Here is a 16756-nt window from a genome sequence, read left to right as displayed (position 1 = left end):
AAACTAGGTTAGTAGCTAAAGGCTTTACACAAAAATAAGAAACTGATTATTTTAATACATATGCATTAGTAGCAAGGATTGCAACTATTAAATTACTAATTTCTCTTGCATCTATTGATAAGTTGGTTATTCATTAAATGGATGTAAAAACTATATTTTTAAATGATGAATTATATGAGAAAGTATATATGGAATAGCTTAAGGGGTTTATAGTTCCTAGGCAAGAATATAAAGTATACAAACTTATTAAGTCATTATATGGATTAAAACAAGCTTCCAAGAAATGGCATAAAAAATTTGATCAAATTGTCCTTGCTAATGGCTATAAAATGAATGAATTTGATAAATATATATATAGTAAATTTAGTAATAGAAAGAGTGTTATTATTTATTTGTATATAGATGATATGTTAATTTTGGTATTGATTTAGAACAAGTTTAGATTACTAAAAGATTTTTATCTTGTAATTTTGCTAAGAAAGATATGGGTGTTGTTGATGTTATACCAAGAATAAGAATTCTTAGAGATAATGATAGTTTATTTTATCTAAATCTAATTACATAGAAAAACTACAAAAGAAATTTAATTATTTAGTTGGTGCTCCTGCATCAATACCTTTTGATCCAAATCTTAAATTAGTTTCAAATACTGCAAGCCTGTTACATAATTAGAATATGCAATAGTTATTGGGTGCTTAATATATATGTTATGACTTGTACTAGGTTTAACATTTTTTTTTATTAGAAATTTAAGTAGATATACAAGTGATCTAAGTAATTTACTTTAGCATACTATATGTAGAGTTCTAAAGTACTTAAAGAAAATTAGGAATTATGGCATTCACCATAGTTGATATCCTTCTATTTTAGAAAGATATACGGATGCCAGTTAGATTACAAATAAAGAAGATCATGCTTCAACAAAATAGATGGGTTTTTATACTTGGTGGGGATGCAATTTCTTGAGGATCCAAGAAACAAATATATATAGCAGACTCTACCATGACAGCAAAGTTTATTGCTCGAGCTTTAGCAAGCAAAGAAGTTGAATGGTTGAGAGATCTCTTATATAAAATTTGTTTATGGCTTAAACCATTACCACCTATATCTATACATTATGATAGTGAGGCTACAGTATCAAGAGCATATAATAAAGTATATAATAGAAAGTCCAGATATATGAGGCTAATGTAGGAACCAGATCTAGGGTTTCAGGGTTAGATCTTGAAACTTTTTCAAGATCATACAGCGGAAGACTAAAATAAATCAAAATTTATTTTCTAAGATCAGAAAATTCCTAGATCTAAGATCCTATTACATGATTATTACATGGTATTAAATTAGAAATTAAAATATATAAATATAGCATGAACTACATGTTGATCATATCAACATGTTTCTATACTACATCTAATGTATGTATTAAACAATAGATCAGATCTATTACCTTGCAAGTTAGACGTTCTAACCTTGTTGATCTGGGCTTGAGGATGATGTTGCAAGCCGCACACGCGTCCGACCTCTAGGAGTCGTCCACACGAGCCCACGAATCTCGATCAGAAGTCCTGCTTCAGGAAATCAGCACAGTATGCTAGTACTGCGCTGATCCTTCTTTGATGGTTGATCAGGTGCCTCCTTCTTCTTGATTTGAACTCTTTCAAAGATGAAAAGTAGAAGGAGGAGTTTTAGATCTAAGACGCTCTCAGAAAACTCAAGATGGAAGGAGGAAAGATATGAAAATAAAAACCCTAGAAGAAGACCCTCTTCTTCTTTACGTTTTTCTCTCTAGATACCCAAACTTGCGTCTTTTATATCTCCACGACCCAAAGGTATTTCTCTCTAATTTTTGGATGGCAGAAAGGTCTCTCAAATATCTATCTCTCCCTAAAATTTCACGAGGAAACTCGTCTTATATAGAGAGATATGATAGAGTCCTTGTCTAGGTCAAACACCTAGTCAAAGCTTATCCAAACATGGCAAGTTAAGGGACGCCCAACTCTTGAGCACCTCCTCCATATTTTCGTGCATGGATCACCAACAAAGGGTGTACAATGTAAACCCTAAAAGCTACGAAAATTTCAAAAAAAATTTGGATAAATTCAGTGCAAAATTGAAAGAGTTTTGGATTTCTAAAACTCTATCTCATAGAATTCGAAATCCAAATTTATTTCTTTTAGATTTGATCCAAACCACCTTCCATGTAAGAAAGAAGAGAAGAGACCTTTTGTGAACGTGAGAGAGATCTGGGAGAGGGCTTTTGTCGCACAAAATAAGTGGAGATTGGCATTGAATAAGAGAGAGAGCGTGGAGAAGGTTTATGTGGCGCAAGGTGGAATCCTAGTCCTACTAGGATTCTGTCTCATAACTTGTTTTAATTTGGTTTCCCAAACCAAATCAAATCAAAATTAGATCAACCCAATTAAAATAGGTCTTAACCCAATTAAGAACCTAATTTAATCAGATTAAATTATATTTAAATCTGATTTAATTTTCTAATCAAATTAGAAATTAGATTGACCCAAGTCCTAGTTGAACTAGGACTAGTTTTTCCTTGCACTTGGCTTATCCAATAAATCAATTGGACTTGATCCAATCAAGCCCAAACCAAATCTAATTAAATCATATTTAATTAGACTTAATCTCAGCCCATTGGCTTAATCAAATTAAGCCAATTAGCAATCAAATTGCTAATCGATCCTCCTGCAACACTTGTACTGGATTAAATGTCAATCGTATTGATCATTTAACCCTAGAACGATTCTTAATCGTTGATCAACCATCTGATCGGATCATGAACTCTAATGTGTGTGACCTCATAGGTCCGAACCTAAGCCGGTAGCATAGGAACAAATTCCTATACCAATCGAAGTGACCATCTAGCAATGGTACCCGACGACCGGATAGGTCGAATGTGTAGAACAACATCCTTAGAACCCATGCGGATATAGTTTTCATATAATTCATCCCCTTGACCAAAATGATCATAGGACACCCCAGAGCTCAACTGTCAACTCTGATCAGGTTGTCCACATTGTATTTCAAAATATCAAATCCATCTGATGGATTATCCTGGCCAAGGTTTTGCTAAATTGAAATACAACGACTCATTCTTCTCCAACTCTTGGAGTGGTCAATCCCATCTCGATCACACTCTGACTTCGCAAGTACTTGACTGTGCCCAGAAGCCTTTCGTCCCTGAATTAGAAATTCAGTTAGTCCAGTACCAAAGCACAGTGAGTTGCTTGCAAGTCACTGAGGCGATCTCAGGTCTAAGGGACACTTATACCTATATCCCATCAGAGACATTTTCGACAGCAGAATACTCTGGAGTTGGTCACGTTCAATGATGATGTACCCTTACATCTCACCTGTATGCCATACCAGTGTCTCCACACTCCTTGGTTAAGAGGACAACCAACCCATATGGCCTACAGCGACCTATGCTCGATAGAAGCTGTCGTCCTTATTAACAGCCTATCATTTGGTCGTGAACAGTTTTAAGGACTAATCGATAAATCCTCTTTTTATCGAATCTAAATAGTCCTAAGGACTTCATCATAACAACGAAGTTCATTAGAAGATGAAAGCTTATGATGAAGATGCCAAATATATTTTATTTATTAACAAATCAATTACAATACTTGGTTGCTCAACCGTCAACAGCTTGACGATTGACTTTTTGGAACATATTTCCCAACAGCTAAGACATAGCTATATAAGATAGTTGATTACAAATAGAGTGATCACTGTTGATTTTATAAGATCAAGTCAAAATTTGGCAAATCCATTAACAAAGGGATTAGTTATGGATTGGTGTTTAAAACATCAAAAGTGATGGAGCTCAAGTCCATATTTCAAGATCGCCAATGATGGAATCTTAACTCAGCACTTGATATAACATCATGTCTTCATGAGTTCAATGAGATAAAGTACATCATAAGAATGATTGCCAGTACTATAATTTTAGTACCATTCTTAGGTAAAAATGTTTGATACCCATAATATACAAAGTGAAGGATGAGCTAAATGCTCTTAATAGATTTATAATAGAATTCTGTTGAAATACTTTAGTTATGGGGTACTTCCGATAGAGTCTACCTATATAAGTGTGAAGTGAGGCCGCTTCTTGGAGCTAGAGACTAAGCTCTTAAAGCATTCATAAAAAAGGATATTGATACAAGCTGATAAAAGTGTCGGTTTATATTGAGCATTCATCGGTGCAAGAATTTATATGTGAAGATATGTTTAGTTAATCAAATAGAACCATTGGTTCGAAGACTAGTCTACCATGCTATCTTAGTTGACTTTAATTTATCCTCATTAAGTGAAAATTCAAATGGTAAGATATCTTTATTTGTACATAAGATTCTAGAATTATTGTTGATATGATAAAATTAATTTATTTTGAGCATGATGGGGGATTGTTATATATTTTCAAAATAATATAAAATTTAATATTTTAATTCAAATCTCATCCAACCAATCGTTGCAATGTTGGTGGGCTGAATCCTTGTCTCAAAAAACAATATTCCAAAACCCTATGTCAATAGAAAATTCAAATAATATTTCGGATGGATTTTGGATTTTTGAAAATTCAGACAACGTTTTGGATGCATTTTGGATTTTTGAAATATTCAGATAAAACGATTTAAGATTTTAAAATCAAATTTTTTATTATTTCTATCATTTTTTTTACGAAAAGAAGCATCCATTTGTCGTATTTGAGAATGGGTGTATCCGCTGGGGTTTTTCTGTTGGAAAGACGCGCACTTGTGAAAAAAATGTATATTCTTATGTTTTTTTCATAAAAAAAAAGGGACTATCCTAATGGATACGGAGTTTTCTATAAATAGCCCATTGATTTCCTGTATCATGGCACAACAAGAATCTTAACTCTATCAGATCAACGTGATTCTGTAGACACTAGTGAAGGCTTATTGATTTAATCCGTTAGTGCAAAACGTCATCAAATATTGTGCTTCATTCTATTCTAAGGGCTTAACGCATATTTCCGTTGCATACCTGATTGGTGAGGGTGAATAGAGTCTTAAGATTTGTGGGGGCGAATAAAGCCTTGAGAAAAATAATAATGCTACATGCCTTGAAACCATTTTTATTTTCAAGCTTTCCATCTTTCTTTCCGCTCCAACAATACTGAGAGTTTATAATATTATTTTTCCTTGTAATATTTGGATTACTTGAAGGCGCCAGCTTAGTCTAGCGGTAAAGTTATTGGTTCTATAATTCCTTGGATTTACGTTCCATTTCCATTCAGCAGCATGTGGATTGTAGAGCATCAGAATCCACGTTCCATCAAGAGGAGAGGAGAGAAAGCCAGTACCACGCCCCGAACCATCAGTGATCTGTGTTGTGTTATCTCACTTGAATATAATTCTAAAACATTATGAGAAAATTTTTATTTTAATTCTTTATTTATTCAGATGATAATTTGTATACTTAGTTTACATAGCAACCATATACTGGCCACATTTGTGATAATTACATGTGATTATTAGTATTAAAGTTTCCATAATATCGATATTTGCAAATCATATGATGTTCTGAAGACACATAATATTAGACTGCGGGTAGCTGTGAGGCCCTTGTGATATTCAATATTAACTTTGGTAAATGCTGTGCTTAGTTTTTATATTAGATGTACATGATATTGTCAATTTAGAGAATTGCTCGAAATTGCAGATAAAGGATTCTTTCAATCATAGGTAGTTTGTTGCATGGGATAGTTTTTATTTTTAAAGAAAACTAAAGGAAAAGAACTGGGCAAAGTCCAATAATTGTGGTATGATGCAGTTCATGATTTCAATGTAATTATTCAAGCATTACATTTTCTTCCATAAATTTTTCTTATCCAGCAATAAATTACGAAAGATTCTAACTTTTATTGGTTGCAGAATAAGCTAGCTTTTCATATGAATTAAGTGCTAGATATCTGAGAAGTTGTGAGACTGCGTTGCTACATTTATTAATTAGACTAATTTTATAGCATTCTTGATAGGAAATGCCTCCATTCACATATGCTGCGCACTGCCTAATTGCTCCTGATGATCCCCTGAAATAACGGCCGCATGCAGTCTCATTGATGTGTAGCACCACACATGCATGAATAGAGCGGTGCTTTTCTTAGCATACCATGTGGGTTTACACGCCCAACCAGGTTTGAGATTTACCAAAATCATAAATGCTCTGCACCTTATCCCATACATGATTTTGTAAGATAGAATGAAGATAATAATAAGCTCATGGGGATAAACATAGAGTAGAAATCAATAGAGAAACTAGTCAATTAATGTGTGCCTTTCAACTTTTCATTGCTTTCAAGTTAACAAAGTTGTTCAAAAATATATACAAACTTAAAGAAATCTGACTCTCAAGCCATAAAGACTAATGCTTCTGGTTGGGGGAAGAACTCCAGCAAGCTTTTCATTAAAAGAAAAAGAATGTCGACGCTTCTGCTTTTATTAATACATATAATCCTTTTCTTATCACCCTTCCATTGAGCAATCAACTATCAAAATTGGAATGCCATGATATTTAGTACACACTCCTGAGTGAGCATTTGGTTGGAAGAAATTGGTATCTTTCCACTTTTCCTGCTCTAGCAAATTCTGGACAACATCCAGCGTTCATGCCACCTAGTTTCTTCCATTGATATACTCAAAATAATTAACAGGTTTCTTTCTTAGATGGAGGAGGGCAACACCATGCATGTTATTAGCAATAAACTAATGATGATACAGTTATGAAGGGGGACATAAATGCCTTCTTCCTGGAAGGAAAACAGTAGAAATCTAAATTAGTGGTAAGTATAGATACATGCCATTCATTAAATAACTTCCATGCAACCACTTCCATCTCAATCTCTTTGTTCGGGAATATTGTACCAATTATATGTTTGCCTTGGTCATGGTTGAAGTTCCAATAATGATCAATATTTTAGATCCATTCAAGATGGGCTTTAATTACCTCCCTGATTGGCACCACTCAAGCAAGCAATCCATAATTAGCCTCGGCAAGCCAATTATAATTAGATGGCGTTTAATGACAAATCATGAAGTGCTTTTCCCCTTATAATTCCCAAAGAACCAACCTTATACATTTTGCTCACATGTTGTGAATGTGAGGACCAACTTGTGGATACCAAGGAGTACAATTGGTGAAGTCATTGGCTGTCGTACCCAATGACCTGGGCTAGACCCACCTACAGCAGGGTGGCTGGTGGATGGTAACCCCCTCACTTTTCTCAGAAAAGGAAACTGACTAGCAAGAAGCATTGACAGCTTACAAGATATACTTTTGAATGCTTGACTCGAACAATCATCATGATGTAATTAGTGCACTTGCAACAACCATGATGACAGATAAAGTTACTGTAGCTGATAAGATAATAGTGTTTGATTAAAAACTGATATATTAATCAAAATGAATAAGGCAAATGCCCAATCATTTTCTGAAGAATAGATAAAAATAAACAAGTGAACCTCCCTATGTGTGCAGATTTAGTTCACGCTCTTTATTTTGGATTTGTTAATGATAAGGAAGCAGAAATTATTGTCAACCTGATCAATGTATATGGTTGGAAGTTTATTGATGTATCCTCTCCACTCTTATTCTTAGTCGAGAGCTTCCAAACTCCATGATTGAAACAAAGGTGCCTAACTGGTGAAGTTTCCAGGAACCAACTTTGTTTTTCCCAAAATAGGTTTTATAACGTCTCCAAGACCTAAAACAATTGATAGCTAGAGCATCAGCTAGAGAAGTATGCTTGTTTCCTTTAATAGTACACAAGTAATAAATCACCGTAGATTGTAATAGAAAGTACTACCTTATGTTTGGAGTAATCTGTGCTATCCTTTGAAGGTCCACATATTTGAATTCTTTGAGGTGTCATTCATATGCCTATAATCAAATTATGTAGATGGAACCATTTAGTTCCATTGATGCTTCACTGGAAAATAAGATGCGCGCCATTCGCATTTACTAATTTATTGATGCATTAACGAAATATATGAATGAGATCCACAAGTTGTTTCTGTCGACCTACCTGACTGGATGGTATGAGGTTTTGACAGGTGTGATCACAAGGATATGGGCAGTCAATTTCCTTGGCTACCTTCCTTTCAAAGTACCAATCACCAACAACCTCTGCAATGGTCTGAACATAAGAAATGTTTGTAACACTGTAAAATCTTGCAGAATTTGCCAAAATGTTTTGCACATCATAAATAAATTCTTGGGATTATTTTAATTCACCTTTACATCTCAAAGATTTGCTTACAGTGTTATAAATTACCTACCTTATCGTGCAGTCTGGGAGAATTGGAAGCAAACCATGTGTCCTGCAGTTCACTCTGGCAATGAGCAAAACAGGAATTTATAAACATCCCCCCATTGCTTGAGCCACCAAACAATCTTAATGCCATGAGCATTTCAGATCTGAAACCTGTAAATATAGATATTCAAAGTAAGTTGATTGGACCATAAAAATTATGTTAGTAGTAGATCTAACCAATGAAAAAATCGATGTAGTGAAATGAATTAGACTGGATGGAAAGATGCAAAAAAATTTTGTTGGATGGTATTTTTCTCATAATTCTTACTTTGCAAGAGAAGAATACGAAGTCAAAAGATCTGAAATGACCAATAAATGTAGGCTAGCAATGAAATAAATTAATTGAAGCAATCTATTGCTTCAGGTGCAATGGCAACCTTTATGAACTTTGTGGTAGAAGAAAAAAATGTGAAGACAAGGAAGACTTTTCAAAAATAGACAAAAACAACAGAAAAAACTTCCAGTATTTTATAATCATGTATTACTTGATAGAATGTCACAGAGCTTAAGAGAGAGAGAGAGAGATTACTTATTGAGACAATCCTCTAATGGCTCAGAAAGCTTAGTAAGGTTAAGAAGAATAGCATTAGGCCTAAGTGGAAAAGTGAGTAACCTTGTAGAATAGCTATCTGATTTGCAGTGCATGCTGCTGGATTTGACTTACAATGGTTCCAATGACCATCTGGATCAGCAGAAGGTGGCACAAATATATGGTGAAACTGTTCAAACATAAAGACTTCAAATCAACTAGTGACACATGAACAGCCTTTCATAGACAGCATGGATCAAGTAAAACCTAATCATGAGGCATAAATAACAGATACATCATGAAAAATATGTAGAAATGCTTGGGCATGGGCTTTGGCTATGCAGAGTCTTGACCTGGTATACATCATATGCCGAATTCAAGATAAAATATGGTGATCTGATGTAGGGTAATGCATGCTGGGGAAAGAAACACTGCACAAGCAATACAAAATAAGAATCAGTAGTTATTTGTAGTCCAGAACATCTTGTAAAAAGAGTGAACAAAATCACCAAACCTTATACGGATAATCAAGAGAAGCTGTACAGTTTCTGTTTAGATCTTTTTGCACCCCCTGCAGCATAACATCCTTAATTAGGAAGAAGGCTGACATGCAACACTAACTTTAATTGGCATGCATAAGGTTAACAGAAACACAGAGCGCTCTCCCTCTCTCTCTCTCTCTCTCTCTCTCTCATGCACATACACACACACACATGCACAAAACAAAACAATGATGAAAAAGTAATACACAGAAAGCAAACCTGCAGAGTAACTAAGCTCCTAAAGAATGGCCTTATAGTGTAGTTGCCAGATATATCCCTCCTGCCAAATTAAAAAGTCAAGTGTTTAAAACCATCTTGTTAGGAATGTCAAAAGCTCTTTAATACAAACTAAACCAAACTATATTTGAATATGTTGTAAGTAAATTACACATCAAGGAAAAATCCTGCATCACTCATGCATTTCACAGTTGTCGCCTCATGGAGAAGATGAGCAAGATCATCGCAGTGAAGGAAAGTAGCCAAGCCCCAGCAGAGCATCCTGAAAGCAGAACCTGATAATTTGAATAACTAAGAAATATTAATACATGAAAGCATGTAGAAAATTATGAAATAGACTAGTTTATGCCCAAAGAACAATCACAGATCCATGTACAGACTCTTGTGCATAAAGCTTGGACAGTGCAGATGAATGTTCATTTTCTGTTGCACAGCAAGCAAAATAAGATTCTTACTGATTTTAGCAAGGAAACAGCAAGTGTTTCTGCAAATTCTCTGGTAAGAATTGTAAGGAAAAGGTGACTTGATAAACAAGTGAAAAGGTAGAAATCCAAGCAAGTTTAGATGCTTTGGAACACATATCACAAATTAATATTTCCAGTCCTTCATGAATAATAACTTTTCAGAAGCATTCATAAGGATTAATTCAGCCAAAAGCAGCACTAGTATATAAGGAATTAGAGAATAATCTGAGAATCTTTTATTGACCTTGAGACCCAACTAAGGTTTGCTGAGCATCCATTTCAAAATTCAGGAAGAATCAAGGGTATGCTTGGCATGCACATTTACATTGGTATGAATCTAAATTTATCCTCCCTTCTGCCTAGTCCACATGCATATGTACAGCATCTGACGTACACCCTATCCCACTCCTAATACATGAGGGCCTCATGTTTTATCAAGTAATAGTAATGATAATCCACCAAAAAGTAATAATAGTAATGATACGATGAAACATAGTATGAAGAACTCCCATCAACAACACCACATTAAGTCCTAGGTGATCCATATAAGGAATGAAGTGCCACATGCCTCATGGTAGGACCCTTACAGGAGACCCTTTTATAAGAGAAGTGGAAATAAGCTACAGGGTTCCAAATTATGTGCAGTTGTAGCATTGCATTGGGACCTAATACCATCAATAATGGTTGCAGAATATGTAAGATGCTGGGCAGCCAATAAGACTTGTGGGTGAGAAATTGTGTGAAACTCAAGTGAACACTCAGTACTTCAGAGTTGAGAATTCAGATGCTTGAAGTATACCTTTGTGCCTGAGACAGCCCTTTCGGAAGAAGGTCAAGAATGATAGCATCCCAGATCCTTTGCCCTCTGAAGTAAAGAACAGTTGTCTGCTCATCAGCACAAGTAAATCCATCACTAACTAAAGAAACAATGTGGTTTTGCACCAAGCACTAAAGCAAAAAAAGAAATGAGTAGATCTAGAAAAGACAGAATATTAAGATTCTGTCAACTATCTCAATGCTGTAATGAGTCCAGGTTCTTGATATATGTTTATATTTTCTGCAGCATACACGTAGCATATGTTGACTCTCATAACATCATAACTAGGTCAATCCATGATTAGCTTGTATCTTGATGACTTGATCTAGGTGAGCTCACAACAAACACCTCATGTTACAAAGGTCAAGGTCCCACAATGGATCATAAACATTATATGGTAAAACAGGAAGATAGTTGGATATTGATCAGAAAATTAAATCATTTATGAACAGCATGAAATATTCTACTGTGAGTTGCCAGTAAGTTGATCAGTAATCATCCCAATAAGTTCTGGGCTGCAGGGCCACCTACATGCCAATATTATTATTATTATTATGGTTACTTGACTTTCTAAATCATTTCAAAGCGTTAAATGATAGGAACTTTTTTTTAGTAAGATTCATTCCCTTATATTGTTACATTAATCACTTGGGGACTCGACCCAATAAAGGCCTAGATTCTTTAACAAGCATAGCATATATTCGGCTTGGGCTTAATCCACATAAATATGGGATAGTCTCCAACTCGCTTGTAGCCAGTTTAGGCTTGGGTTTCTTGAAATAACCCAAAAGTGATAATTAATATCCTCATTGATAATAGAGATTTCACAATTTGAGAATGTCGATTGATTAGGGAAGCTTTACAGCATTTGGTAATCTGAGTCACCAGCAAAGGATGCTCCATCGCAATAGCGAAGTTTTACACGATTCCAGTTGTAGAAATCTATGCAAAAGATATATCTGTCAGTTTGCGAAGTCTTAACCACAAATCAAATAAATGAGTATAAGATAGTTTGTGACCAGCTTTGGCATGTCGATACATTTAGATAAAGAACTGCAACAAATAATATTGCGAGTTCATCCTAGTTGTTACCAATGACTAGGTGTTAATGGGCCAGGCCCAAGCCCAGTACTTTGAGGCCAAAGGTCCATCCCGAACAATGAAAATTATAAATCTAGTGGCCAAAATGAGACTTCCAGCCCCTTTGCACAATAATAAGACCTAAGAAAACACCCTCTATAAGATTCCTCCAGTGGCCAATGAGACTTCCAGCCCCTTTGCACAATAATAAGACCTAAGAAAACACCCTCTATAAGATTCCAAACGGAGGAGATGCTCAACTTCCTGCAAGAAAGAAAATAAAAAGAATCAACCAGTAGCAATACAACTAGTTGCCGCATGATCTAACATTAACTTGGAAATACAGGAGATGTTTAGTCAACATATATTACATAGTTCTATGTATATAATGTTTCAGCCTAATCTTTTTTCCGCTTCCTAACAAAAATGTATAATACAAATGTATAGTTTTAGTTCTCTTATGGTCCTCCAAGGAGTATCTATTAAATGTCTTAATATGAATCAAATGCCTCTAACTAGGAATACTTGGTGAATGAGAATGAGAAGATATGAAGTCGACCTTAAAAAGTTGGGAAAGCTGGATGGTTGTCATCGTGGTATATCCATAAAGCAGTCATAAATATTACTGCCCCTTTCAATGATGGTAATGATATCATGCATGGTTAAAGAAATACACAATTCCTTCTTTCCCACTGTTTGTCTTGACAAATTTCTTCTTTTGTGCAATTTACCTCCTTCCACCTCCATATGGCAATCATCCATCTTACACTGTCTAGCTGCTTCTTATGGACCATTAAACATATAACTTCACGACACCATGTCTGATCTAAGGACCTTATTCTACTTCCCTGGCTCATAATTGAGTCATCTATTTATTCAAAAAGTTGGAGGGCCAAGAGAGAGGGTTGGCATCAAAGGAGGAAAGTAAGGTTTTGCTTGTTTTTGCATTTTTAGTTTTATGGGTTATTTAAGGGGAGGGGTGAAATAAACACATTGTTTGATTGGAAAAAATTGATAATTGGGATTTATAATTATATAAGATAACTAGTAGCATAAGCATATTATAGAATGACTTGTGAAATAAATATCGGTGATTTAAAGTTGAGGCAGTTAATATAGGAACATTTTTTTTTGAATTTTGATGTACTTCGCTTGACATTTTTCTTTTTAATTTTCTTCAGCGGAGTGAGTTCTTAGAAATTATTTGAAGGTCTTGATGGAAAATATGGCAAAGCAATCAGGTTGATTATAGGTTAGGTCAAGTTTACGGGTTAAGAAGTATGGCTTTAGCTATCCATATTGTGACTTGCTAGCGCTCTCTTTGTTGCTTAGCTGAGCTTGCTAATAGTTAGGACCTATCGACCCACACCCAACTGACCAAACCTCTATAATGACTCAATCATTTAACCCACCAAACATAGTGACCCACCTAATCACATTTTGAGTTTTACGGCACCGTTGCTAGACTACTTTTATCTTTAATCTAAAGTACAAGGGCAACAATTGTGTCATCATGCAAGTAGCAAAAAAAAAAAAATTCTAGAGACTCCCAAGATGGTACAAGTATATAAAATTTACTATGACATTACTTAACCATAACAATATGATCCATATCAGTAACCTAGCATAGGTCACGTAAGTGCTAATGTTTGCCTGGTGCATTTGACTTTTCGGTCACTAGCATCTAATGCATTCTGAAAGCTAAATGGATTAAATACCTACCTATACCCATTTTGCTCATGCTTTACCTCCTTAATCACCCACATTTAATTAGTAGACCTATGTACAAACCAGGTTGCAATTGCTAGATTACAATCCAGGAGTTGCACCGATCCTATAAATGGAGGACACTGTTTGATCTTGTAGATGTTTACCCAAGAGTTTACATAGGCCCATTGTAGTATTATGTATTTGAAATGATTGGGGATACTCCCACCATTATTCTACCACAATGTTATCCACTCAATTGGCGCGTTTGGCCCAACACTAATGGATTTCACCAATCATCTTTTGCCACATCAGACTGCTGAGCTAAACAAGGCAGGTGCAACACAGCATCATTCTTGGATCAAAAAGAAAGAAAAGAGCCACACCAAGGAGAACAAGTGGAGAGTTTGGTCAGAAAAGACCAAAGGAGGACAAGAATTAAAGAGCACCACGACGTGCACATTGAAACGAGTAGGCCCAACTGTCCCTCTTGATCCCTAACCAACCCAGCAGCAAATAGCACTCACGATCTCTCTAAGCTAATGGTCGTCTCATGGCTCCAAAAAGAATGGCTCATCGTTCTTCCAAACTTCGATAACAATAAATGTCGAGAATTAAAAAAAAAAAAAGAGGACGGCTAGGATCACTTTAGAGAATCATAAAACAAGATTTATCACAGAATCAACGGTTGAGATTGAAATACAACGGTCGAAGGACACACCAGGGTTCATCGAGGAATCGTTGCTTAGGATCCCAGAGAAGACTTCGAGCTTGTTCATGTACCGGGTGGACCCACGCCGGGTTCTCGATCGCTCCAAGCACGACGTTAAATCGTTGCACCACCCTCCTCCCTGTACCACAAACGAGTCCCATTAGATCGGACGGCCTGGATTGATGGACTTCATGGGAAACCTCCGAGCCGTCCGAATTTTGATCTGACGGTGGTGATTAACGGTCTCACCTCGAACTGGAGAAGCCAGTTGCGGGCGCCGGCGCCAAATCCTCGGTGGAGGTGGTACGCAGGAGGGCTCCCATCCAGACACACTGCAACAGTAACAAACTTCTAGATCGAAATTTCTAATATATTATAACAACAAACTTTGGTTAATAATAACATATAGACGAATCATATAGTGTGATCGATGTCGGAGGAGGAAACTACAAACAAATAATAGAATAATTGTTTCAATTTTTTTGGGTGGTTGGCTTGCCTGCACCCAAGGATCCAGCATGAGGAACAATGGTCATGCCAACTAGAAGTCTCGTCCCCTGCTTCGATTCCAGGGAGTAGATGCTCCTCCATGGACCAAATCCCAGTAGGGTCACCAGAAAAATGGCGAAGAAACAGGATTTTCTCATTTTGAGAGAGAGTTTGGACACCAAATTCCAGAACTAGGAGAGGGGAAAATCGAACTTTATTAGATGTGGTGAGGCACTGGAATTATTGATGAATTAAATTTGGCTAGATGAGAACAATCTGAGAAAAGGGAAGGAAATAAATGGTCGAATCTATGACGGCGATTCAGTGAATAAATTGTGAAAAAAAGAGAGGCAAAGTTATGCTGGAATGCAGATATCTAATAAAATTCGATGGAGTAAGTGCAGCGAATCCAGAAATTGGAAGCAGAAAGAAGAGAAAATCTAAATGTGAGTCGCGATAAAATGGAATTCGGGCTATTAGGAAAACGGAAACAAAAATGAAAAAGCCAAATGGTTTCCAGATTTCGCTAAATTTGGAGCAGATAGAGAGAGAGGAGAGAGGGGGGCGGGGGTGTGAGGGGGAGGGGAGAGAGAGAGGGAGGGAGGACGGCAACCGCCCGAAATGGCGAACCGTCACCGAAGGCACGAAGAGGGAATGAATGATTTTAATGGCGCCATGCGTTGGACTTTTATCGGATTCGGGTTTACTGTAGGGCCTTGCTCAGTTGCTCTGGGACGTAAGGAGGACATGGACCATCGGAAAGGGTATTCTACTTGCTTTGAGATTTGTGCGCAAAGCCTGATGGCCGTAAGCCTATTTTGAATCTAAAGTGGGGGCGTAGATGGAACTTGCAAAATCCGATAACTCGAAATTATTTTTTTTTTATAATTATTGGATATGGATCCAATTAAAATTTCAATGATTTTATCGCACCACTCGGATACTATAAATAGGATTTTTTTTTTATTTTTTTATTTTTTGGTAAAATACCGACTTTCTTATTTGATGAAGCTTGGAGAACCGGATAACTTGAATACATGTACAAGAGAGAGTTCGGCTAGAATGAATTCGGTTATATTTGGTCCCTAATACACCTTAGTATAAATCAATAGTCAACCTCTCCAAATAAAAATCAAGGTCATTGATCATGATCTACAGTGATAAATACTTAGAATAAAAAATTATGCAATATTTTTTATATCTTTTACCAATGCATCGAATTGATGGAAGATGAAAGATTGCAACGGTATGATCCCATATTCTAATTTGATGTATAGTCTATAAGCAAAGGAATTATTTGAAATTTAATTGGTATATGTTTTAAAATACTCAGATGAAGGTCAGCAATTCAAATGTGCAAACCATAATGTGTATCATATAGTTTAGCTTACTAGTCATGTTGCTGCCCTTTATTTTACGCTTGATTGATGCATAAGCATGGGCCCTTCAAAATAAATAATTTTTAGTCTCATTTTAGACAATATAGATCATGTTAGTATCGATTTATTTTGTGAGGTCTATCACTGATTTCACTTGGAAGTATTTGGAGCCGAACATGGTGTGCATTCTTGCTTGACTATATATATATAGAAAAAGAGAGAGCGTTCGAATTTGCTTCTCTTGAGAAGAGAAGATATCTATTTTTCTTGACTTCACAGTTAACAATGAAGCATTTAAATTAAAAATCTACACTATGACTGTACGCCTAAAAATGCCTAAAAACCAAGGATCACATGTTTGGCAATCTTTAATATATGCATCATATGGATATAGAAAAGGACTGTTTTTAGTTTATTAATATGCTGAAATACATGATATAGCATTTAAAT

At 35.9% G+C, this 16756-nt stretch overlaps 2 protein-coding genes across 5 annotated transcripts; both read right to left on the bottom strand.

The window, feature by feature from the left end:
• Positions 1-6297: 6297 nt before the first annotated feature.
• LOC105042880 (pectin acetylesterase 9) lies at positions 6298-9901 on the bottom strand. Of its 4 annotated transcripts, none has more exons than XR_012140938.1 (9): positions 9810-9901; positions 9641-9701; positions 9394-9450; positions 9233-9310; positions 8964-9069; positions 8316-8461; positions 8063-8173; positions 7844-7917; positions 6298-7741 (listed from the first exon to the last, which is right to left on the bottom strand). XR_012140938.1 is itself a non-coding variant. In XM_073256408.1 (8 exons), the coding sequence occupies exons 1-8, from the start codon at positions 9836-9838 to the stop codon at positions 7906-7908; spliced, it is 600 nt and encodes a 199-aa protein (XP_073112509.1). In that variant the 5' UTR covers positions 9839-9901; the 3' UTR covers positions 6298-7905. The 4 variants fall into 4 exon arrangements, 2 of the variants coding, with proteins under 2 accessions (XP_073112509.1, XP_073112508.1); XR_012140939.1 differs by having other exon boundaries at positions 6298-6787; XM_073256408.1 differs by having other exon boundaries at positions 6298-7917.
• Positions 9902-12197: 2296 nt separating this feature from the next.
• LOC140857476 (pectin acetylesterase 9-like) lies at positions 12198-15469 on the bottom strand. Its single transcript, XM_073256409.1, has 4 exons — positions 14938-15469; positions 14688-14770; positions 14448-14577; positions 12198-12283 (listed from the first exon to the last, which is right to left on the bottom strand). Exons 1-4 carry the CDS (start codon positions 15083-15085, stop codon positions 12276-12278), a joined length of 369 nt encoding a protein of 122 aa, XP_073112510.1. The 5' UTR covers positions 15086-15469; the 3' UTR covers positions 12198-12275.
• Between the last annotated feature and the right edge of the window lie 1287 nt (positions 15470-16756).

Source organism: Elaeis guineensis, chromosome 4 (assembly GCF_000442705.2).
Source record: "Elaeis guineensis isolate ETL-2024a chromosome 4, EG11, whole genome shotgun sequence".
NCBI lineage: Eukaryota > Viridiplantae > Streptophyta > Magnoliopsida > Arecales > Arecaceae > Elaeis > Elaeis guineensis.
This window is presented reverse-complemented; position numbering and strand designations above follow the sequence as displayed.